Source organism: Papio anubis, chromosome 13 (assembly GCF_008728515.1).
Source record: "Papio anubis isolate 15944 chromosome 13, Panubis1.0, whole genome shotgun sequence".
Taxonomy (NCBI): Eukaryota; Metazoa; Chordata; class Mammalia; order Primates; family Cercopithecidae; genus Papio; species Papio anubis.
Window position 1 is genome coordinate 46,628,445 of NC_044988.1, and position 26,056 is coordinate 46,654,500.

Consider the following 26,056-nt stretch of genomic DNA (forward strand, 5'->3'; position numbering starts at 1 on the left):
TTGGAAGATACAAAATAGCCTCACTCATAGATCGGACAATTGATCTACTACCTGTCAGCTGTAGTGTCTTGGTACACTTCCACGTGATACATCAACTGCAAGGTGATCCTGGAGCAGCATTCCAAGAAGGCAAAGAGAGAAGCCATAAAGCTTTAAGGCCTGGGAACTGAAATTTACACAATTCATTTCTGCTGCATTCTTTTGGGCAAAGCAAGTCACAAGCCAGACTACATTCAGAGGGTTGGGAAATGGATTCCCCTGCTTGATGAGCAGCAAAGCATTTGTGACCATAGTTAGTCTAAGATGTTAGTAAATCCAGTATTTGTTTTAAGTGATCTTTTTAAATCATTAAAATTCTTAATTATTCACATATTTACATTATACTAGGACAATTCACATTTCCTGTAAATGTATTTTGGATACATACTCTTTGCTATTCTTACATGATTGTGTTCCTCTATAGTTTGGCATGTTATATAAAAGTTTTAGTATTACTATAGTATTTCTATTAGAGCATATAAAATAAAGCATTTAAAATATTAAAATATTCATTTTAATTATTGTTTACCATAATTATTGTAAATGTATTCTTCTTTTTTAGAATGGCACTTATTTTTATGCTGCTTTAGACCAAGGTTGAAAGGTATATTTAAATTTATTTCTATTTTTAATCTAGAATGCAACTAATGAACTCACTAAACAGTCATCAAATGTGAAGTCTTTGAAATTTGAACTCCTAGCAAAAGAAGAACACATAAAGGAAATGCATGAAAAGTATGGTCTTTGTATTTCTAGCCATTGTATTTGGTGCCACCTAGTGGCATCCAATTCTATTAAACTTACCCTAAGAAACTGCTAATGTTAATGTTTTCCTTCCCTAGTTCATATTTAAACCTACACAAGATGAAAGTTTAAGGAATACTATGTATAGCATGATTAATGGCAAGCTATTTAGTTTTTTTATTAGAATAAGGATTAAGTTAAATTTCCCTTATTAAACATATTTAATTTTGAATAAATACAAATTAATGGCTTCGAGACTATGAATGAAAAACTTTACAATGTGGCAGTTATTTGACCCCCCCAAATATATAGATTAGTATTTGTATTGGATTTAATGCCTAAACTTATGAAGCTAAGGTAAAAAAGGAAAGTTTTGTTTGTGTTTAAAATAACTGGAGGTTATGAAAGTTTGTACTTTTTGTGTTTATCAGTAAAAAGATTTTAAATGCTGTATCCCACTGAATCAAAATTATTTTCATTCTGTATCTTTCAGAGCTACACTATTGCTTAGAAATAGTAAGATGTTTAGATAGAATTCCAGTTGTCTCTGATACATTTAAGATGTATGTATCTCACAAACACACCTGTAGACCTCATTATAAGTGAAGAGCACTTAGAAGTGATATGAGTAGATAAAAGTCTTAGACAAAAAGGTTGGTTAATTTTTTAACTGATAATATTTTGAAGTTTATTTATTAAGAGTAAGTCTTGCTTATTGTTTAACAGGGCTCTCGATTAACACTCTTTGAATTCTGGCTTCCCTACCTACTAGGCCTATGCCTAAATTCAATAATATTAAATTAGGTTCTTTTGAGGAATAAATGAGCTAATACACGTAAAGCACTTACAACAGTGACTGGAACATTGTAAGTCTTCGATACATGTTAGCTATTGTCATTCTTATTTTAGTAGCAGTAGCAGCAGCAGCAGCAGCAGCAGCAGCAGTAGTGGTTCTCACAGCATCTACCATTTTATACTTAATATTTCATCAACTGTGCTAAACAGATGTGTGGATTGAATCTCAAATTATATTAAATTAGAAGATATTATGGCTAATTTAGTTTCATTACAAGAGTTTACATTTGTTTATTGAAGTATTAGATTTTTTCTTATTGTTTTGCTTTTGATTATCTTTATATATCACTTTGATTTTTCACAGCAATGTAAAAATGTGATTTAAATGAAATAGCTCTAAGTTTTCAGAAGTGTTATTAATTTTTTTCATTTCTTATATTTTTGTTTTAATACATATATGTAATTGTATAATTACCAAGTCACAACTATAGATTTTACAAGTGCTCAAAATATTAAAAGAACAATATCTTATCCAATGCAATTCATTTTACTAATTTACAGTGTCAATAGCACATAACATTTAAAAATTAACAGTAGGTATAATATTGGATAAAATGTAAGATATCACCACTGTTAAGGTATTTTCTGTCACTCTTGATGTTACCTTTTTTTTTTTCAAGGATGTCTCGAATGGAGAGGGATATAACTATGAAAAGACATTTGATAGAGGACTTGAAATTTCGACAGAAAGTAAATTTGGAAAGTAATGAGAGTTTTAGTGAAATGTTACAAAATCTTGATAAAAAGGTATCAATTTTTATCTTAACTGACACTAAAAATATCACTTCCTGTTGTATTTACTCTCTTACCACAAATATTTAGTCCTAATAAATGTATAGAAAATATTCATAGGATATGTATTTACTGTTACAAAGTAACACTCTTTGCTCTGAAAGTACATTATTTATTTTAAAATTCAAGTCTCTAAAACCTCATACACAATATGGCCACACATTCTGTTTCTATTTATAAATATCCCATGAGAAGATTAAAAATCCTCAGTATTTCTAGGATACTTTTTTACTTTTTATTCAGTATTTCATTTTATATAAAACTATAATTTGTGATAGAATCAAGCTTGTATTTCTTAGTGAAAACTTGATTACCAATAACGATCAGAAGTTCTTTAAAAATGTACTTTCTTCTTAGATACCCTTAATGCATTTTACATGGGAAGGGAGTTGTACCTGCAAAGGGAGTTGTAGTTAAAGTAGTTATGTAATATATGACCCCAAACTAGAAGGTTTTGTTTTTTTAAAGATGCTATTTTCACAACTCATAAAGCACCCTGTGCTTTGGCATTCACTAAATGTTATGCACACCTGAGAGAACATCTCCTTTACTTTCCTTGTTGAAAATGAAAATTTAAGTATCTGTTAGGTCAAATGGATTTAAGAAAGAAACTTTTACATGAGCATGACGAATCCATATGGATTTTCTTTCTCTTCTCTTCCATGCCGCTGTGCAAGTTAAAATCACTTCCTATAGGCTTTTTCAATGTTATCCTTTCAATTTTGCTATTTTTTTAACTTCAATAATAATTTCCTACATAGCCGTGGAATCTTTATGTAAGTAACATTTATATTTAGTGGCATTAAACTGAAAAACTACTTTTTCTGTTATGCTTTGAGATACATATTATATATCTTATAAATAAGCAATGTATGTATATACTATTATTTTATTTCATCAAAAAGGGTATGTAATACTTATTTTAGAGAATACAATGGAAAGTTAACTATAACTTGGCTTGTTTCAGAATCAGAACAATCATCTCCTGCCTTAGGAAGTTTAAGTTAGTAATTAATGGATATGTAGTTAACATTAATATTGTGTTATTGGGTGCAAGGATATACATACCAGTGTTCATTTAGTTTGTGTGCAATTTTGGGTTTTGTTACTGATTTAAGGATTGTTACTTTCATTCATAATATGAGTTCTGTAAGTATAATACTTGAATTTGATAGCGTTATGAGAAAATAAATGGAAGTAGACTCATTCACTCATTTAGTTTCTGCTGGAACAAATACAGTATATTACTAGAATGCCTTTAACAATAATAATTACCTTTATGCTTTTAATGTAGGTAAAGACATTAACTGAAGAATGTTCCAACAAGAAGATATCAATTGATTCACTAAAGCAAAGACTTAATGTTGCTGTAAAAGAAAAGTCACAGTATGAACAGATGTATCAGAAATCTAAAGAGGAGTTAGAAAAAAAGGTATGCTTTTAAAAAGATCATTTTAGCTTAGAGATGGAATATAATGGTGTTTGTTTCATTGTTAACATTGTTGATTTTTTTCCTTCCCCAAACCACAAGCTAAACACTTCAAATAAGTGCAAAGAGGATTTGTATCTCTACATGAAACACTAAACATTTGTTTAACATTAAAGATATTTCTGTATTAGAGAAAACAGGTTTTGTTTGTCTTGATAGTTTTTAAGAAATGAAAACTATTATTGAACACTGGTATTTATACAAGTAGATATAAATTTTGTAGGCCCACTCAGACTTTCAAACTAAATGTTTCCATGTTATGTAGAGCATCTTTGGGGGTCTAAAATAGCTTCCATGCTTTTAATTATTTATAATCTTTAAAAATCATAAACTAATTTTGATGATAAGTATATGAGAATGTGTACTTAGGATGTTTTATTGAAAATTAATGAAAATAATCATTAATTTTACCCAAATAATAAATACATATATAGAGAGAATAATAAAATATTTTCCTTATTTGACATGTATAACTAACTTTTCCAAATCTGTTTATAAAATATCTTTTATTTTATGACTGCTGATCTTTTGCAGGATCTCAAGCTTACTCTCCTAGTATCAAGAATAAGTGAGACTGAATCTGCAATGGCAGACATTGAAACAGCAGCATCTAAGCAGCTTCAAGGATTAGCATTGCAAAGTGAACAGGTTCTAGAAGGTGCACAGAAGACATTGCTGTTAGCCAATGAAAAAGTGGAAGAGTTCACCAAATTCGTGAAGGTTAGAATCACTTGTCGTTTACTAACTTGTACTTTACTTTAGGCAGAGTAGGCAGTAGCTTACTTGAGATGAGTTAGGGAATAAAGTTTCTTTCTGCTTTCGTAACACACAAAACATCTTCTCCTACCCTATTTATCACATTGCTAATAATTCCTGCATAAAGAATTTATTTTTATAGTTTGAATTTAAAATTTTCTACCATCTTAATATTTCTTTCTTAATATCAATTTAGTTATGAAATGGTAGTAGTCAAGTCATCTGGACAGGTTTTAAGTTGAAAGAATTAAGCCATTCCCGCTGTACTTTCCTTTTGAAAATTGTTCAAGCAGGAACAACCAGAAACTTGCTTAGTATTCAGTGATGCTAAGAGACATCTGAAGCCCAGGCCACAAACTGTGAAGACATGGGATAGGCAGAGGAATGGCACATGACAAGCAGAACAAAGAGAAGACAAACTCAAGTATCTGCAGAGGTGTACCATCTAGAAATTATCTAAAAGCTAAAGAGCCCTAGAAAGCCTTCATTCCCCTAGACTTAGAAGTTAATAACATTTTATGCCACTATTAAGAGTACTCCACTTAGAGGAAATTCCTTACTTTGCTTCTTTGGAAATCATAGATACCTTGGGAGTTTTCTCATTTTAAAAATATCTACAAAATGAATTGATAAAACATTTTATCTCCTTTATCTCTTTTAATGAATATTTCAACTGGTGTGAAGTCAAGCCAATAATGCCTGCCTCTGAGGATCCTAAATGATTGCAAAGTATTAATTTTAGTAAATGTAATTTACCTTTTCCAGATTCAAAACATTTTTTCTAAATGCTTGTTGAATTCACTGTTTAACTTATAGTGAACACTTTCATTAAATATTGTGACTTATACACTGCTGGTGGGAATGTAAATTAGTTCAGTCACTATGGAAAGCAGTTTGGAAATTCTCAAAAAGTGAAAAACAGAACTACCATTTGACCCAGCAATCCCATTATTGGGTATATAACCAAAATAATAGAAATCCTTCTATCATAAAGACACATGCATGCGTATGTTCATTGCGGCACTGTTAACAATAGCAAAGATATGGAATCAACCTAAATGCCCATCAACAATAGACTAGATTAAGAAATTGTGGTACATATACACCATAGGATACTACACAGCCATAGAGAAGAATGAGATCAAGTCCCTTGCAGCAACTTAAATGGAGCTGGAGGCCATTATCCTAAGTGAACTAACACATGAAGAAAAAACCAACACCACATGTTCTCACTTATAAGTGGAAGCTAAACATTGAGTGCACATGGACACAAAGAAGAGAACAATAGACATCGGGGCCTACTTGAGGGTGAGGGTGGGAGGAGCGTGAGAATTGAAAAACTACCTATTGGGTACTATGTTTATTGCCTGGGTGATGAAATAATATGTACATCAAACCCCTGCAACACAAAATTTATCTACAGAACCAACCTGCACATGTATCCCTGAAACGAAAATAAAAGCTATATATATATAGTCATTATTTTACTCATGAGGTAGAACCATTTTTATTATGAGTATTACCTTCATAAACCTTGGTTTTTGTTTTATATTCAACTTAGCATTTTGTTTGTGGAGCTTTTGGCTAAGATATAAAATATGAAATATATAATTATGAGATTTATTCAAAATGCTAATCATTGTTTTTCCTTGAAATACTCTTTGAATGTGGCACTTTAAAAAAGAAGGATGAATGAGAATCAGAAGTTTTCACAATAGAAAAATTAATTTCATGACTGTATATCTGATTATCATATTCTAGATGAAGCTTCATGACTTCCATGATAAGGTAAATGGGTATATTTCTCCATACAAAGTGGTTTAGCAAAAATTATCTTTAAGAAACTTTTCTTTTTTTTCTCTTTTTTTTTGAGACGGAGTCTCGCTCTGTGGCCCAGGCTGGAGTGCAGTGGCCAGATCTCAGCTCACTGCAAGCTCCGCCTCCCAGGTTTACGCCATTCTCCTGCCTCAGCCTCCCGAGGAGCTGGGACTACAGGCGCCCGCCACCTCGCCCGTCTAGTTTTTTGTATTTTTTAGTAGAGACGAGGTTTCACCATGTTAGCCAGGATGGTCTCGATCTCCTGACCTCGTGATCCGCTCGTCTCGGCCTCCCAAAGTGTTGGGATTACAGGCTTGAGCCACCACGCCCGGCAAGAAACTTTTCTTTATATCCAATGATATAAATAGTATTTAATGATGAAGTGAGTATCTAAACTGTAATTATTCAAGGGTAACATTAGTCCTTCATATTGTTCATCAACAATGATATTGAATAGATGTCTTAATAGATAAATTTAGGATTGCTGTGGTTTCATGACTTTTTTTTTTTTTTTTTTTTAGATGGAGTCTCGCTCTGTCGCCCAGGCTGGAGTGCAGTGGCCAGATCTCAGCTCACTGCAAGCTCTGCCTCCCGGGTTCAAGCGATTCTCCTGCCTCAGCCTCCCAAGTAGCCGGGACTACAGGCACAAGCCACCGCGCCTGGCTCGTTTTTTGTATTTTTTAGTAGAGACGGGGTTTCACCATGTTAGCCAGGATGGTCTCGATCTCCTGACCTCGTGATCTGCCCGTCTCGGCCTCCCAAAGTGCAGGGATTACAGGCTTGAGCCACCGCGCCCGGCCAAATAAAGGGCCACCAGCAAATTAATACCAAAACCATATATTGATGGCAAAGACTGGATATTTGGATCTTAAGAAAGGCATGATTATCATCTTTCTTTTCCTTTTACATATGGCTCTAGGTCTAGGCAGAAATGCTTAGGACCCACCATCTGAAGCAGCATATCATCAATGACTCCCTAAATACTACCACATTAGGTGCATTAGATCAATGCTTCCTCCTTTTTAAATACTTAAGACCTTCCATAACTGGGTGTTATCCTGCTGAAGTCTAATCTTTTCCACTACTCTTTCACCCATATTGTGCTTATTCCTGCCTTTGCTCAAGTTTTCTTTCTCACCCAAAATGCCTTCCCCTCTTTGTTCTCTCCTTCAGATTTAACTCTGGGCCTTCCTCCGTCATGAATCTGCCCTTTAACTCTGTAGTTGATAGAGCCCAACTCTGCCATTTACTAACTCTCTGACTTCAGGATAGTGACTGAATCCTCTGTGCCTCAGTTTCCCCATCTGTAGAATGAGTTTAATAATGGAACATAAGCGAAGTGAGGATTTAAATAAGTTATCATAGCTAAAGATCAGAACAGTGCCTAATTGCTATCTCAGTATCAACTATTATTATCAGTAGTAGTAATAGCAGTAGTAGTACGGCTCTGACTCATCTCCTGAACATTTATTATATGTACATTAACACAATCATAAACTGGTATTTTTCTTTCTGTTTCAAATAAATTCAAGCCAACTTGAGGAAAGGAACATTGTCATTTGTTGTCTTCAGGGTACTGTTACATAACAGGGCTCATTAAATTTTTGAGGAATTGGTTTATATCTGCTTCAGGAATGGTACTGAACATATAGTCACCGCTCAAATGGAAAACTCTGTGAACAGTGAGAACTATGTGCATTCCTTAATGAGCAGAGTTAAGGAATGCACATAGTACCTACATGGAACATTATGATCACCAGGACTCATTCTGTGCAGAGCTTATTAGGGTGTCATGTACACAAAAGTACTTAATAAATATTATTAGTAGTATTAATAGTAATAATGTTTGTTCTGGCCCTGTTGTGGAATCTATGTTCCCTTTAGTCTTTTCATTTATTCATAGGGCGCAACCAGATTATGGAAGAGGTGGAGTGGCCATCTGTTCTAGATCTAGTCTTGAATATGGAATTTGGCCCTGGGGTGAAATCAAGTACTTTGAGCATCTGGGCTGGATATATGTGGCAGAGCTGAAGCTTTGAATTCTTCTAATAACTGAATAAAACACACAAGGGAAATTTCTAGAAGTATTTGCTCAGTTTGACTCAGCCGTGATAGAGGCTTGTTAATGTGCCTGTATGTGAGAGTCATATGCCAGGCTCCATCTTTTCAGTGGATTTTGTTAGCTATGAAATAAATACCAGCCAAAAAACAATATTTAGCTGGAAGCATAAATGGTTTCATTATCAATATGTACTTGCTTTGGTAAGATTCAGTAAGATGCTTTTGGTATATAAATTTCTTGCTTCTTTAGCGAATACATTTGTGTAGCATTAGAATTTTATTTTTACACATACAATTGTTAATAACTTGGCACTTTTCTCTTAATTAAGATTTATAGATAGGTCTGTGATACAATTCAACTTGAATTAACTCTTTTCACCCTGTCATTATACTGAAAAAAGAAATGACAGCTGTGTTTAGAGAAAGATTTCATAATACAAATGTTTCCTTATTTGGAAAACTTTAAAGTATGTAAATTATATCTCAATAAAGCTGTTTAAAAACCTGTTTTTTAAAAATTCATTTTTTTAAATCCCAAAAACCATGATGGCAATAGTGACCCCAGAGTATTTCAGCCACCAATTTTCACCTTCCTCACAATGTAATGTTACTAAAAAAAGTCCAAGCAATCCATAATGATTCGGTGAAACTAAAAGTTATATGTATCACAGACAAAGACTCATGATAAAGAGTGGAAAACTAAATCTAATAAGACAGAAATGGGATCGCTTACTGTATTTTCCACAAACATCATTGGTGACTGGTTACAATAAATTATAGTAATTGAAAAGTAAAGTAAATTAAGTTGATATGTATATCCAAAAAGCATTCATATTTTGACAATATCCTCAGATATTGGGATAATTCCTAGCTCATGATATCCCAAGAATTGCAAGAAAGCTGACATCAGTTTTTGGAAATTCAGTTAACATTTATTGAATGCTTACTTTGTGCCATACAGTGTTTTTACTTACCTTGATAATAAGTGTTAGCTATGGATCATTATTCAACTGATATGAGTAGAGTGACACTTTTTAAAACTTATAGTGTTTTTAGCAAATTATAATTTAAAGCATTTTTCAAAGCCCTTTGGGGGCTTTAGAGTTGCTCAGAGAGCAACTGAGCAGATTTTGAATTGGTAATAGAAGGCAATTTTGTAACAGATAAGAGGGAAGTAAAGATAAAAGCCAGATGGAAGTAGCACCCAGTGTTGAAAACAGGCTGATTTATTTATTTTAAAAAAGAGGAAAGTAAAGCTGAGACCCAACATGTAAATCCAAGGAAAGTGTGATCTTAAAAAAATAAAAAGTTAGCTTTGATATATGGGTGGAAGGTAAAACATTTCAGTGAACCTAGCACAGTGAAGGCTCTACTATATATGAAAGATACACTTTGGAAGGGAAAATGATCATTCATGCATTATGAAGTATATTTCAACCAAACAACATACTATTTTCTAATAATCAGTGCATCGGAATTGAAGGTATATGGAATATATCATATAGTAACAACACTACTTATTATGTAGGCCACCTAGCATTGCTTATACTTCATTTAGGTACCTTTTTAATGACACTTACATGGTACATGAGGGTTGATCTTGGAATTCTGTATTATTCATACCTATTTAGAAATTCTGTTGGGATGAGTAAGATGTAGGAATGAATATTCAAATAGATCTCAGAAGCCAATTGGAACATATTAGAGTCACCCACCCAAATGATTTGTATCTCATTTTAGAATGCTAGTCATACAGCTTAGCACCCGGATTATTATCTTTCTCTCCAACACAATTCTGTTATGACTTATGGTGACTTCATATCCATGTAAGCCATCTAATCCCCTATTGGATATTCCCTTTCTATTCTTCAGCATCCTCATTTCCAGTGATTATTCCCATCATCATACCCCTGACCTATGGTTCTCAACTACGGATCACCACCTACCTTAGGGAGCATTTGGAAATGTATGTGTGTGCTTTATGTTACACTGACTGGTAGATGCTGCTAGCATTCAATACCCAGGAACCAGGGTGGTTAAAAGTTCTGCATTGGGAAGAAAAATCTCATACAGTGAAAAATTATCATTTTTCCCAAATGCCAAAAATGTTCCTACTAAGAAACACTACCCTTGGGCTTGTCATTACGAATAACTGAATTCCAAAATCTCCATTTCCAGCATTTTATTCTTTGACCACTATTTCTTTTTGTGCTCATAGTGCAACAATTTTTGACCTGATTATAACTCAAATTCACTGGCCTTACCACTTTTTCACTAATTACTACCACCCTCCTTCCCCTTGTGCCCTTACTTCTCTCCTCATGCAGCATGGATTCTATGTTGTATCATAGTCAGTTTCTTGCATACATCCTCAGCTTCCTCATATGTCCCTTTGTCATATTCATGTGGAAAAAACTCAAACCTACTTTATTTTGAATCTCTGCCTACTTCCCACCTGAACCCAAGGAAGTGAATGTGATTAAATAAAAACATAACCATACTGATTCATCTTCATTTAAACAGATCACCAAGAACTTCAGGTGGGCTCTCAGCACTATGTGATAATTCTATTACATAGTTCCAAGTGCATTCAGGCTCCACGTTTCCCAGTCATTCTGCTATCTTCTCAAACCTCCAGCATCCTCTGTTTAGCCACTCAATCTCAGCTGCTTCTTTCACTGAGAAAACAGAAGCAACCCAGAGATAATTTCCTCCTTTTTTCATTACCTTTATTTTTCACATTCCTCCCAAATCTGTACCCACATACTATCCCTTCCCTCATGTTACTGGGAATGAACCATTTGCATGCCTGTCCAAAGCTAATAGCTCACTTTGCACACTGGATTTTATCTCCTCATATTCCCAAGGACTTTGGCTCTGTAGTTTCAACCCTACACTTTGTATCACCAATATTCCTTCTATATTGGATCACTTTCATTAGCAAACACACACCATTTACCAAAAAACAAACAAACAAAAAAAACAACAAAAAACAAACTCTTCATTTGACTCTGTGTCTCCTCTAACTGCTGACTCATTTTTCTCCTCCTTTATGTAGCAAAACACCTCAAAAGTGATACCTATTCTCTACCCACTTTCTTATCTTCCATTCTGTTTTGAACCTTCTCCAATTAGGCTTTCAATCTTATTACCCCTCCAAAGTAGTTTATTCAAAGTCACCAGTACCTCCATATTGCCCAATCTGTGTTCAGTTCTCAGTTCTTATCTTATTTGAACCCTTGGGAACATTTGATATTGTTGATCACTCCTTCCTCCTTGAAGCACTTTTTTAAAGCCTTCCTTTACTACACTGTATTGCTTTTCCTTATCACATTAGCTAGTCTTCTCTGCCTTCTTTGCTAGGTCTCATTCTCTTCCTGACAGACATAAGTGTTGGAGTTTCCTAGGGTTCAGTCTTTATACCTTTCCTCTTCATTATCAATACTCAGTCTCTAGACAGTCTCTACCAACACTGTAATTTAAAATGCCATATTCTGACCTATGACTCCCTAATATGTATCTGTTCTCATCCTGTCCTTGAAACTATTGATTTTTAAATCTTCCTGCCTAGTTGTGATTTTCATTTGGATGTCTAATAGGCATCTCAAACTTAACATGTACAAAAAAGTTGAAAAAAAAATTATTTTGCTTCTCCTAGCTTTTTTTCTCTATGTCAGAAAAATATTTTCACTAGTCATCCAGATGGTTAGGCTCCAAATCTGTAATCATCTTTGGGTCTTCCCTTTCTTTCACATTGCATTTCTAATACTTCAAATCTTGTCTGCTCCTGTTTGAAAATAGACCCAGGATTCTGCTACCTGTCACCACTGCTATGGTTACCATCATTTCTTGCTTGTACTTGTGCATTGGTCTCCTCCTTCAGCTCTTGATCCAGAACAGTCTTTTCTCCATCTGTTGGCAGAATTATCCTTTTAAAGTGGAAAACATGGCCAGGCACAGTGGCTCATGCCTATAATCCTAGCACTTTGGGAGGCCGAGGTGGGTGGATCACTTGAAGTTAGGAGTTCGAAACCAGCCTGGTCAACATGGTGAAACCCCATCTCTACTAAAATTACAAAAATTTTAATCCTTGTAATCCCTGCAAGGAAGGCTGAGGCAGGAGAATTGCTTGAACCTGGGAGACGGAGGTTGCAGTGAGCCAAGATCGCACCACTGCACTCTAGCCTGGGTGACAGAGTGAGACTCCACCTCAAAAAAAAAAAAAGGGAAAATATCCAATCACTCCCTTGCTCTAGTCTCATGGCATGACTCCTTATTACTCAAGAAAATGGAAAACCTTGACTGCCTATAAAGGACTCCATGATTAATTTTATTGTTACTTCTGCAACTTTGCTTCCTACTACTTTTTACCTCACTATTCCACTTTAGTCTTTCTTTCTGACTGACTTTCTTGCTCTTTTTTGAACACTGCAGGCCTTCTTCTCTCTCAAGGTCTTTGTCCTCTTCTTCCATATATTCAAGCAGTTTGTCTTGTCACTTCTTGAGGTCTCTTTGCCCTGTCAAATTTCAAACATATGAAACAATGGAAAACAAGCTAGTAAAACCTGTAAGCTGGTTAAATCTAAATCATTGTTGACCTTAACGATTACAGTATTAGAAATGGGGGTAATAGGTTGGTTGGAAGAGTTAAGTTTGCTTTTTTCTTTGGTGGAACAATATGGAGTATGAGAAACTCTAGATATTGATTCAAAATTAATATTAAATATATATTTGAAATATTTAAAGATGGCCATAAGAATAAAAATATTTAATTTGTAAAGAATATGATGGAAAAAGGAAATAAAGAAAGCTCCATCAATGTAACACAAGCCAGGAAATAAAAAAGAAGGGAGAGAAGGAATGAGCAGGGAAAGAAGGAAGGGAGGGAGGGAACAATAAGAAAAATAGTAAATAGGCCGGGCGCGGTGGCTCACGCCTGTAATGCCAGCACTTTGGGAGGCCAAGGCAGGCGGATCACGAGGTCAGGAGATTGAGACCATCCTGGCTAACATGGTGAAACCCCATCTCTACTAAAAATACAAAAAAATGCCAGGTGTGTTGGCAGGTGCCTGTAGTCCCAGCTACTCAGGAGGCTGAGGCAGGAGAATGGCGTGAACCCAGGAGGCGGAGCTTGCAGTGAGTCAAGATCGTGCCACTGCACTCCAGCCTGGGCGACAGAGCAAGACTCCACCGCAAAAAACAAACAAACAAACAAACAAACAAAAATAGTAAATAAAGAAGATAGAGGCCGGGTGCGGTGGCTCACGTCTGTAATCCCAGCACTTCGGGAGGCCAAGGCGGGTGGATCACGACGTCAGGAGCTCGAGACCATCCTGGCTAATATGGTGAAACCCCGTCTGTACTGAAAACACAAAAACATTAGCCCAGCATGGTGGGGGGCGCCTGTAGTTGCAGGTACTCCGGAGGCTGAGGCAGGAGAATGGCGTGAACCCGGGAGGCAGAGCTTGCAGTGAGCCGTAGCTGTTCCTTAAATACAGATACACCTCATTTTATTGTGTCTGCTCTATTGCACTTCTTGGATACTGTGTTTTCTACAAATTGAAGATTTGTGGCACCTGTGCCTCAAGCAAATCTATCAGCTCTATTTTTTTTTCCCCCATAGTGTGTGCTCACTTTGTGTCTCTGTGTCACATTTTGGTAACTATTGCAATATTTCAAACTTGCTCATTGTTATTCTATCTGTTATGGTGGTCTTTGATCATTAATCTTTGATGTTATTATTTTAATTGTTTTGAGGTGCCATGAGCTGAACCCATATTAATTAGGCAGTGAACTTGATAGATAAATATTTTGTGTGTTCTGACTGTTCCGCCCAACTGTCTTTTCCCCCATCTTACTCCCTCTCCCTGAGCCTCCTATTTCCTGAGACTCAACAATATTGCAGTCAGGCCAACTAATAATTCTATAGTGACCTCTAAGTGTTCAAATGAAAGGAAGAGTCACATATCTTTCACTTTGAATCAAAAGCTAGAAATCAGAAGCTAGAAAAACTTAGTGAGGAAGGCATGTCAAAAGCTGAGATAGGCTGAAACTAGGCCTTTTGCACCAAACAACCAAGTCATGAGTGCAAAGGAAAAGCTACTGAAGGAAATAAAAAATGCTACTTCATGAATACACAAATGATAAGACAGTGAAACAGCGTTATTGCTGATACCCAGAAAGTTTTAGTGGTCTGGATAAAAGATTAAACCAGTCACAACAGTTTCTTAAACCAAAGCTTAATCCAGAGAAAGGCCCTGTCTTCAGTTCTTCAAAGGATGAGAGAGGTGAGGAAGCAGCAGAAAACCTTGAAGCTACCTGAGGTTTAAGGAAGCCATCTACATAACCTAAAAATACAAGGTAAATCAGCAAGTGCTGCTGTAGAAGCTGCAGCAAGTTATTGAAGAGATATAGGTAAGATCACTGATGAAAATGACTACATTAAACAACATATTTTCTATGTAGACAAAACAGCCTTCTTTTGGAAGAAGATGGCATCTAGGAGAAAGCTGGAAAGGAGAAATCAATGCCTGGCTTCAAAGAACAGGCTGAGTCTCTTGTTAGGGGCTAATGCAGCTAGGGACTTTAAGTGGAAGTCAATGCTCACTTCACATTCCAAAAATCCTAGGACCCTTAAGAATTATGCTAAATCTACTGTGCCTGTGCTCTATAAATGGAACAGCAAAGCCTAAATGACAACACCTGTATTTGCAGTATGGTTTACTGAATATTTTAGGCCCACTGTTGAGACCTACAGCTTAGAAAAAAAGATTGCTTTCAAAATATTGCTGCTCGTTGACAATGCACCTAGTCATCCAAGAGCTTTGATGGAGATGTACATTGAGATTAATGCTGTTTTCATGCCTGCTAATATAGTATCCATTCTTCAGCTCATGGTTCAAGGAGTAATTTCAACATTAAAGTTGAAGACTTAAAGTCTTATTATTTAAGAAATACATTTCACAAGGCATAGCTTCTGTACATAGTGATTCCTCTGATGGAGCTGGCCAAAGTAAATGGGAAACCTTCTGGAAATGATTCACTATTCTAGATGCCATTTAAGAATATTAATGATTCATGGGAGGAGGTCAAAATAGCATTAGCAGGAGTTTGGATGAGGTTGAATCCAACTTTCATGGATAACTTTGAGGGGTTCAAGACGTTAGTGGAGGAAGAAACTGCAGATGTGGTAGAAATAGCAAGTGAACTAAATTAGAAATGGAGCCCAATATGTGACTGAATTGCTGCAATCTCATGATAAAATCTGAATGGATGAGGAGTTGCCTTTTAGGGATGAGCAAAGAAAGTGGTTTCCTGAGATGAAATCTACTCCTGGTGAAAATGCTGTGAACATTGTTGAAATGACAGCAAAAGATTTAGAATATTCCATAAACTTAGTTGATAAAGCGGTGGCAGGGTTTGAGAGGATTGACTCCAGTTTTGAAAGAAGTTGTACTGTGGTAAAATGCTGCCAAACAGCAACACATGCTATACAGAAATCTTTCATGAAAGGAAGAATCAATGAATATGGCAAGTTTCATTGTTGTCTTAAAGAAATTGCCACAGCCAGCCCAACCTTCAGCAACCATCACCCTAATTTGTCAGCAATTTTCAACCTTGAGGCAAGACTCTCCACTGGCAAAGTTATTACAACGTGCTGAAGGCTCAGATGATCATTAGCATTTTTAGTAATAAATTATTTTTAGTTAATACATGTAAATTTCTTAGACATAATGCTGTTGAACACTTATAGTATAAACATAATTTTATATTCACTGGGAAACCAAAAACATTGTGTAACTCACTTTATTGTGATATTTGCTTTATTGTGGTGGTCTGAAGTGGAACCCACGATATGTCTGAAGTATGCCTGTATTTTAGTTATTAACCTCTATCAGATATGTGATTTGCAAATATTTGTCTTCCATTTTGTAGGTTGCCTTTTCACTGTTGTTTGCTGTGCAGAAGCTTTTTAGTTTGATAGAGTCCTACTTATTTATTTTTGATTATGTTGTCTTTGCTTTTGATGTCATTTCTAAAAAATCATTGCCCCAGACCAGTGTCATAGAGATTTTAAAAAATGTTTTCTTGTAGGAGTTTTTTTTTTTTGTTTTTTTTTTAAGAGATGGGGTCTCACTCTGTTGCCCAGGCTGGACTCTCAACTCCTGGACTCAAGCGTCTTCTAGTAATTTTATGCTTTCAGGTCTGATACTTAAGTCTTTGATCCCTCTTGAGCTGATTTTTGTGTGTGGTGTAAGAGGAGTCTAATTTCAATTTTTTTTTGCATTTGGATATCCAGTTATCCAGCACCATTTATTGGAGAGACTATTCTTTCACCATTATGTATCACCCTTGTCGACTATATGTGTGGATTTATTACTGGGTTCTCTATTCTGTTCTATTGGTCTATATGTCTGTCTTTATGCCAGTATCATGCCACAGTGAGATAACACATCACACTTGTCAGGATGGCAGCTATTTAAAAAAAGATAAGAAGTGTGAGTGAGGATGTGGTGTAATTGGACCCTTTGTACACTGTTGGTGGGAATGCAAAGTGGTGCAGCTGCTATGGAAAACAGTGTGGAGATTTGTCCAAAGGTTAAAAAGAGAACCACCATTGGACTTAGCAATCCCACTTCTGGGTATTTATCCAAAAGAAGTGAAATCGTGATGTTGAATGGATGTTAGGACACCTGTGTTCATTGCAGGACTAGTCACAACAGCCAAGATGTAGAAACAATCTATTTCTTTTTTTTTTTTTTCATATGTTAGTTCTGAGTGTCCACTGTTTATTTGTTGTTCTTTTTATTTATTTATTTTTTATTTTTTTATTTTTTTATTATTATACTTTAAGTTCTAGGGTACATGTGCACAAAGTGCAGGTTTGTTACATATGTATACATGTGCCATGTTGGTGTGCTGTACCCATTAACTCGTCATTTACATTAGGTATATCTCCTAATGCTATCCCTACCCCCGTCCCCTCCCCACAATAGGCCCCAGTGTGTGATGTTCCCCTTCCCGAGTCCAAGTGATCTCATTGTTCAATTCTCACATATGAGTGAGAACATGCGGTGTTTGGTTTTCTGTTCTTGTGATAGTTTGCTGAGAATGATGGTTTCCAGCTGCATCCATGTCCCTACAAAGGACACAAACTCATCCTTTTTTATGGCTGCATAGTATTCCATGTTGTATATATGCCACATTTTCTTAATCCAGTCTGTCACTGATGGACATTTGGGCTGATTCCAAGTCTTTGCTATTGTGAATAGTGCTGCAATAAACATACGTGTGCATGTATCTTTATAGCGGCATAATTTATAATATTTTGGGTATATACCCAGTAATGGGATGGCTGGGTCAAATGGTATTTCTAGTTCTAGATCCTTGAGGAATCCACACTGTTTTCCACAATGGCTGAACTAGTTTACAGTCCCACCAACAGTGTAAAAGTGTTCCTATTTCTCCATATCCTCTCCAGCACCTGTTGTTTCCTGATTTTTTTAATGATTGCCATTCTAACTGGTGTGAGATGGTATCTCATTGTGGTTTTGATTTGCATTTCTCTGATGGCAAGTGATGATAAGCATTTTTTCATGTGTCTGTTGGCTGTATGTATGTCTTCTTTTGAGAAGTGTCTGTTCATATCCTTTGCCCACTTTTTGATGGGGTTGTTTGCTTTTTTCTTGTAAATTTGTTTGAGTTCTTTGTAGGTTCTGGATATTAGCCCTTCGTCAGATGAATAGATTGCAAAAATGTTCTCCCATTCTGTAGGTTGCCTGTTCACTCTGATGGTAGTTTCTTTTGCTGTGCAGAAGCTCTTTAGTTTAATTAGATCCCATTTGTCAATTTTGGCTTTTGTTGCTGTTGCTTTTGGGGTTTTAGACATGAAGTCCTTGCCCGTGCCTATGTCCTGAATGGTATTACCTAGGTTTTCTTCTAGGGTGTTTATAGTTTTAGGTGTAATATTTAAGTCTCTAATCCATCTTGAATTAATTTTCGTGTAAGGAGTAAGGAAAGGATCCAGTTTCAACTTTCTACTTATGGCTAGCCAATTTTCCCAGCACCATTTATTAAATAAAGAATCCTTTCCCCATTTCTTGTTTTTGTCAGATTTGTCAAAGATCAGATGGCTGTAGATGTGTGATATTATTTCTGAGGACTCTGTTCTGTTCCATTGGTCTATATCTCTGTTTTGGTACCAGTACCATGCTGTTTTGGTTACTGTAGCCTTGTAGTATAGTTTGAAGTCAGGTATTGTGATGCCTCCAGCTTTGTTCTTTTGGCTTAGGATTGTCATGGAGATGCGGGCTCTTTTTTGGTTCCATATGAACTTTAGAGCAGTTTTTTCCAATTCTGTGAAGAAACTCATTGGTAGCTTAATGGGGATGGCATTAAATCTATAAATTACCTTGGGCAGTATGGCCATTTTCTCGATATTGACTCTTCCTATCCATGAGCATGGTATGTTCTTCCATTTGTTTGTGTCCTCTTTTATTTCACTGAGCAGTGGTTTATAGTTCTCCTTGAAGAGGTCCTTTACATCCCTTGTAAGTTGGATTCCTAGGTATTTTATTCTCTTTGAAGCTATTGTGAATGGGAGTTCATTATGATTTGGCTCTCTGTTTGTCTGTTACTGGTGTATAAGAATGCTTGTGATTTTTGCACATTGATTTTGTATCCTGAGACTTTGCTGAAGTTGTTTATCAGCTTAAGGAGATTTTGGGCTGAGACGATGGGGTTTTCTAAATATACAGTCATGTCATCTGCAAACAGGGACAATTTGACTTCTTCTTTTCTTAACTGAATACCCTTGATTTCTTTCTCTTGCCTGATTGCCATAGCCAGAACTTCCAACACCATGTTGAATAGGAGTGGTGAGAGAGGGTATCCCTGTCTTGTGACAGTTTTCAAAGGGAATGCATCCAGTTTGTGCCCATTCACTATGATATTGGCTGTGGGTCTGTCATAAATAGCTCTTATTATTTTGAGATACGTTCCATCAATACCGAATTTATTGAGAGTTTTTAGCGTGAAGGGCTGTTGAATTTTGTCAAAGGTCTTTTCTGCATCTATTGAGATAATCATGTGGTTTTTGTCTTTGGTTCTGTTTATATGCTGGATTACATTTATTGATTTGTGTATGCTGAACCAGCCTTGCATTCCAGGGATGAAGCCCACTTGATCATGGTGGATAAGCTTTTTGATGTGCTGCTGGATTCGGTTTGCCAGTATTTTATTGAGGATTTTTGCATCAATGTTCCTCAGGGATATTGGTCTAAAATTCTCTTTTTTTGTTGTGTCTCTGCCAGACTTTGGTATCAGGATGATGTTGGCCTCATAAAATGAGTTACAGAGGATTCCCTCTTTTTCTGTTGATTGGAATAGTTTCAGGAGGAATGGTACCAGCTCCTCCTTTTACCTCTGGTAGAATTCGGCTGTGAATCCGTCTGGCCCTGGACATTTTTTGGTTGGTAGGCTATTAATTATTGCCTCAATTGGTCTATTCAGGGATTCAACGTCTTCCTGGTTTAGTCTTGGGAGAGTGTAAGTGTCCAGGAAATTACTCATTTCTTTTAGGTTTTCTAGTTTATTTGCGTAGAGGTGTTTATAGTGTTCTATAAACTATAGGGGTCGGAGGTGATATCCCCTTTATCATTTTTTATTGCATCTATTTGATTCTTCTCTCTTTCTTTTTTTCTTTATTAGTCTTGTTAGCAGTCTATCAATTTTGTTGATCTTTTCAAAAAACCAACTCCTGGATTCATTGATTTTTTGGAGGGTTTTTTGTGTCTCTATCTCCTTCAGTTCTGCTCTGATCTTGGTTATTTCTTGCCTTCTGCTAGCTTCTGAATGTGTTTGCTCTTGCTTCTCTAGTTCTTTTAATTGTGGTGTTAGGGTTTCAATTTTAGATCTTTACTCCTTTCTCTTGTGGGCGTTTAGTGCTATAAATTTCCCTCTACACACTGCTTTAAACGTGTCCCAGAGATTCTGGTATGTCGTATCTTTGTTCTCATTGGTTTCAAAGAACATCTTTATTTCTGCCTTCATTTCGTTATGGACCCAGTAGTCATTCAGGAGCAGGTTGTTCAGTTTCCATGTAGTTGAGCGGTTTTGATTGAGTTTCTTAGTCCTGAGTTCTAGTTTGATTGCACTGTGGTCTCAGGGGCAGTTTGTTATAATTTCTGTTCTTTTACATTTGCTGAGGAGTGCTTTACTTCCAACTATGTGGTCAATTTTGGAATAAGTGCGATGTGGTGCTGAGAAGAATGTATATTCTGTTGATTTGGGATGGAGAGTTCTGTAGATGTCTATTAGGTCTGCTTGGTGCAGAGTTGAGTTCAATTGCTGGATATCCTTGTTAACTTTCTGTCTCGTTGATCTGTCTAATGTTGACAGTGGGGTGTTAAAGTCTCCCATTATTATTGTATGGGAGCCTAAGTCTCTTTGTGAGTCTCTAAGGACTTGCTTTATGAATCTGGGCGCTCCTCTATTGGGTGCATATATATTTAGGATAGTTAGCTCTTCCTGATGAATTGATCCCTTTGCCATTATGTAATGGCCTTCTTTGTCTCTTTTGATCTTTGATGGTTTAAAGTCTGTTGTATCAGAGACTAGGATTGCAACCCGTGCTTTTTTTTGTTTTCCATTTGTTTGGTAGATCTTCCTCCATGCCTTTATTTTAAGCCTATGTGTGTGTCTGCATGTGAGATGGGTCTCCTGAATACAGCAAACTGATGGGTCTTGACTCTTTATCCAATTTGCCAGTCTGTGTCTTTTGATTGGACCATTTAGTCCATTTACATTTAAGGTTAATATTGTTATGTGTGAACTTCATCCTGTCATTATGATATTAGCTGGTTATTTTGCTCGTTAGTTGATGCTGTTTTTTCCTAGCATTGATAGTCTTTACATTTTGGCATGTTTTTGCAATGGCTGGTACCTGTTGTTCCTTTCCATGTTTAGTGCTTCCTTCAGGATCTCTTGTAGGGCGGCCTGGTGGTGACAAAATCTCTCAGCGTTTGCTTGTCTGTAAAGTATTTGATTTCTCCTTCACTTATGAAACTTAGTTTCACTGGATATGAAATTCTGGGTTGAAAATTCTTTTCTTTAAGAATGTTGAATGTTGGCCCCCACTCTCTTCTGGCTTGTAGAGTTTCTGCTGAGAGATCTGCTGTTAGTCTGATGGGCTTCCCTTTGTGGGTAACCCAACCTTTTTCTCTGGCTGCCCTTAACATTTTTTCCTTCATTTCAACTTTGGTGAATCTGACAATTCTGTGTGTCTTGGAGTTGCTCTTCTCCAGAAGTATCTTTGTAGCGTTCTATTTCCTGAATTTGAAAGTTTGCCTGCCTTACTAGGTTGGGGAAGTTCTCGATGATATCCTGCAGAGTGTTTTCCAACTGGTTCCATTCTCCCTGTCACTTTCAGGCACACCAATCAGACGTAGATTTGGTCTTTTCACATAATCCTATATTTCTTGGCGGCTTTGTTCATTTCTTTTTACTCTTTTGTCTCTACATTTCTCTTCTCGCTTCATTTCATTCATTTAATCTTCAATCGCTGATAATCTTTCTTCCAGTTGATCAAGTCAGTTACTGAAGCTTGTGTATTTGTCATGTAGTTCTCGTATCATGGTTTTCATCTCTATCAGTTCTTTTAAGGTCTTCTGTGCATTGATTATTCTAGTTATCCGTTCATCCATACTTTTTTCAAGGTTTTTAGTTTCTTTGCGCTGGTTACATAGTTCTTCCTTTAGCTCTGAGAAGTTTGATCGACTGAAGCCTTCTTCTCTCAACTCGTCAAAGTCATTCTCCGTCCAGCTTTGTTCCATTGCTGGCAATGAGCTGTGTTCCTTTGGAGGGGGAGATGTGCTCTGTTTTTTTGAATTTCCAGCTTTTCTGCACTGTTTTTTCCCCATCTTTGTGGTTTTATCTGCCTTTGGTCTTTGATGATGGTGATGTACTGATGGGGTTTTGGTGTGGGTGTCCTTTCTGTTTGTTAGTTTTCCTTCTAACAGTCAGGACCCCCAGCTGTAGGTCTGTTAGAGTTTGCTTGAGGTCCACTCCAGACCCTGTTTCCCTGGGTATCAGCAGGGAGGCTGCAGAAGAGAGAATATTGCTGAACAGCGAGTGTTGCTGTCTGATTCTTGCTCTGGAAACTTCGTCTCAGGGTGTACCCAGCCGTGCGAGGTGTGATGTGTCGGTCTGCACCTAGTGGGGGATGTCTCCCAGTTAGACTACTCAGGAGTCAGGGACCTACTTAAGCAGGCAGTCTGTCCATTCTCAGATCTCAACCTCTGTGCTAGGAGAACCTCTGCTCTCTTCAAAGCTGTCAGACAGGGACTTTTACATACAGAAGTTTCTGCTGCTTTTTGTTTAGCCAAAACAATCTAAATGTCCATCAAGAGATGAATGGATAAAGAAAATGTTGTATGAACAACAATTGATTACTACCCTTAAACAAAGAAGGAAATTCTGCAATATGCAACAACATGGATAAACTTTGACAGCATTATGCTCAGTGAAAAAAAGCCAGTTACAGAAAGACAAGTGCTGCATGGTTCCACTTCTATGAGTTTTTACGATAGCCAAATTTATAGAATCGAAGAGTGGAATGGTGTTTAGAAGAGATTGGGGCGACTGAGAAATGGGGAATTTTTAATTAATAGGCATAAAGTTTCAAGCAAGATGAATAAGCTCTAGAGATTTGCTGTACAACATTGTGCATATAGTCAACAATGATATACACTTAAAATTTTGTTAAGAGAGTAGGTCTCATGCTAAGTATTCTTATCACAATAAAATAAGAAGAAAAGAAAAATTCATGAAGGAAATAATTTACTCTAGAGAGAGCAAAAAAGATAGAATTACATGACTGGTATAAATCCAAATATACCAATAACTACAATATAAATAATAGAGCTGAAATGTATCTTTTGAACAAAGAGGAAAGAAGACAGACTATGATAGAAAACAGATGCACTTAAAATATAGTTATCCAAAAGCTTTAAAAATGAAAGAATTTAAAAATATGTTATCCTGGGACTAGCTTGTACCACAACAGCCAGTTTTGTATGTCTCTTCCCAACTTCTTATTCATGTTGGTTGCTTGAAATCAATCATGGTACGTATATTTATTTCACAGAAATTGGCCAGGCATGGTGGGTTCATGCTTGTAATCCCAACACTTTGCAAGGCCAAGACAGGATGATCACTTGAGCCTAGGAATTCAAGACTCTACTGAGCTATGATTACACCACTGCATTTCAGCCCAGGTGACAGAGCAAGATCCCATCTCTGAAAAATAAAAAAAAAATCTGTACCACAAAAATCAACAAACATTACAAGTCATGCTCTTCCCCCAACATCCAAAGAACTGATTTACCAGCACACAACTAAATATACATCAGATAAATGCTAAAAAAAGAATATATAGCAATATTATTCCAAGACGAAATTAATGGCAAAAAGCATTAGGAATGACAAGAATGGATAGTTTGTAAAGAAAATGTAGAAATTATGAATGTTTATGTATCTGACAACATGTTAAGCAAAATTTGATGGAAATTCAAAAAAGAAATTGATGAATCCTTTGGTGTATTTACTGTCCTGCAGTATATTTAATATGTACTATACTCAGAAATCAATAACTCAAGTACAGAAAACATAAGGCTACTTTCTTTTTAAAGCCATGTGGAACATTCACAGAAACTGCTTACATCTTAAGCCACAAAATTTAACAAATTCAAAAACAGAAAAATTGTTTTAGCTATCTGCCTTGAACATGGTGTAATACAACTGTGATTTAACAAAATAAGTGGCCAAAATGTATCTGTCCACTTAAAAATTGTAAACCCTTCTATCTGATTTAGGGTTAAGGAAGAAATAAAAAGTGAGTTTGTGAACTGTTTCAAATTAAACAGCAGTGAGAATATTAAAACCTTTGTAATTCAGCCAAAATATAACTTTGAACTTTAGATATTAGAAAAATAATACAGGCTGGGCGCAGTGGCTCACGCCTGTAATCCCAACACTTTGGGAGGCCGAGGCGGGCGGATCACGAGGTCAGGAGATCAAGACCATCCTGGTTAACATGGTGAAACCCCATCTCTACTAAAAGTACAAATAAATAAATAAATAAATAAAACTTAGCCGGGCGTGGTGGCAGGCGCCTGTAGTCCCAGCTACTCGGGAGGCTGAGGCAGGAGAATGGCGTGAACCCGGGAGGCGGACCTTGCAGTGAGCTGAGATTGTGCCACTGCACTCCATCCTGGGCGACAGAGTGAGACTCCGTCTCAAAAAATAAATAAATAAATAAATAAATAAATAATGATAATAATACAAAGGAAATGTAATCAAGGAGAAGTACATAGGAATCTTAAGCTATATGTATAATACACAAAAACAAATTGGTTAAGCCCTTGCCTAGACAGGGAGCCAAGCTGGCAACCTTGCCAGAGCCCAGCCTCTGGCCCTGCCCACCTTGAGACCTTGAACAGCAACCTTCCCAGCCCCAGATCCCAGCTTACATACCCACCCAGGCAGGGAGCCACACCATAGTCCCTCCCCAACTATGGGGCACAGTCTGGACCCCGCTGACCAAGGAGCCTAGTTAGCAACCCCACCTGGCTATAGAGCTCAGCTCACAGCCCTGCCCGTATGCTAAGCACAGCCTATGCCCATGCCTGGGCAGGGAGCCAAGCCGTTGACCCTGCCAGACCCCAGAGTACAGTCAGTTACCTCACCTGATCATGGAGTGCAGCCTTTAGCCCCAACTGTGAGGTACAGCTGAGAGCCCCATCCAACCAAGGATCTTGGCTAGCTGTGGAGTGCAGCTTTTAGTCCCAAACACTATGGGGCACAGCTGGCAGCCCCATCCAACCAGGGAGCTCAAGTGCAGAGCACATCAACAGCCTCACCTGGTCAAGGAACCCAGCCTGTAGCCCCGCTTAATCATGGAACCCAGCTTGCAGCCAGCCTGACCTGGGAGTCCTGTAACAACACTGACTAACCACACAGCAAAGCCAATGATCCTGTCCAGACAGGGAACCGAGCCAATGACCCGCACCCAACTGCAGAGTACATCTTGCAGCCCTGCGTCATCCTGGAGCCCAATGTGCAGCCCTGCCTGAGCAAGGAGTCCAACCAGCAGCATTATTTGACCAGAGAGCCTATCCTGGATGCCCACCAACTGTGGATGGTTATGAAGCCTACCTGTAGCCCAATTGCAAAGCCTAGCACATGGCACACGGCCAATGAGCATAGCCTGTGATCCTGCCCAATAAGAAGCAATTCTAGAGCCCAGCCAGCAGCCCTGTCTGACTGCAGAGCCCAACCAGTGGCCCCACCTGACCTTAGCAGTATGGGCAAGAGCCCCGCCCAGCTAGAGAACCTGACAGCAAGTACTGCCTGCCTACCCATGGATGTTATCTGCTGGCCTGTTCAGATCCAAAGGCTGGACTGACTGGTGAAGGACTCTTCCTGCTGAAGAAACCCGGTAAA

General features: G+C 37.2%; 1 protein-coding gene across 2 annotated transcripts in view; it reads left to right on the plus strand.

Annotated features, from left to right (window-relative positions):
• The window catches only part of CNTLN (centlein), a 361,398-nt gene that overhangs the window by 313,352 nt on the left and 21,990 nt on the right, over window positions 1–26,056 (plus strand). For both annotated transcript variants that reach the window (XM_031654268.1, XM_031654269.1), the window contains exons 20-23: window positions 677–774; window positions 2,259–2,385; window positions 3,725–3,862; window positions 4,454–4,639. In XM_031654268.1, the coding sequence (XP_031510128.1) occupies window positions 677–774; window positions 2,259–2,385; window positions 3,725–3,862; window positions 4,454–4,639 (549 nt within the window). The remainder of the gene's footprint in view (window positions 1–676; window positions 775–2,258; window positions 2,386–3,724; window positions 3,863–4,453; window positions 4,640–26,056) is intronic.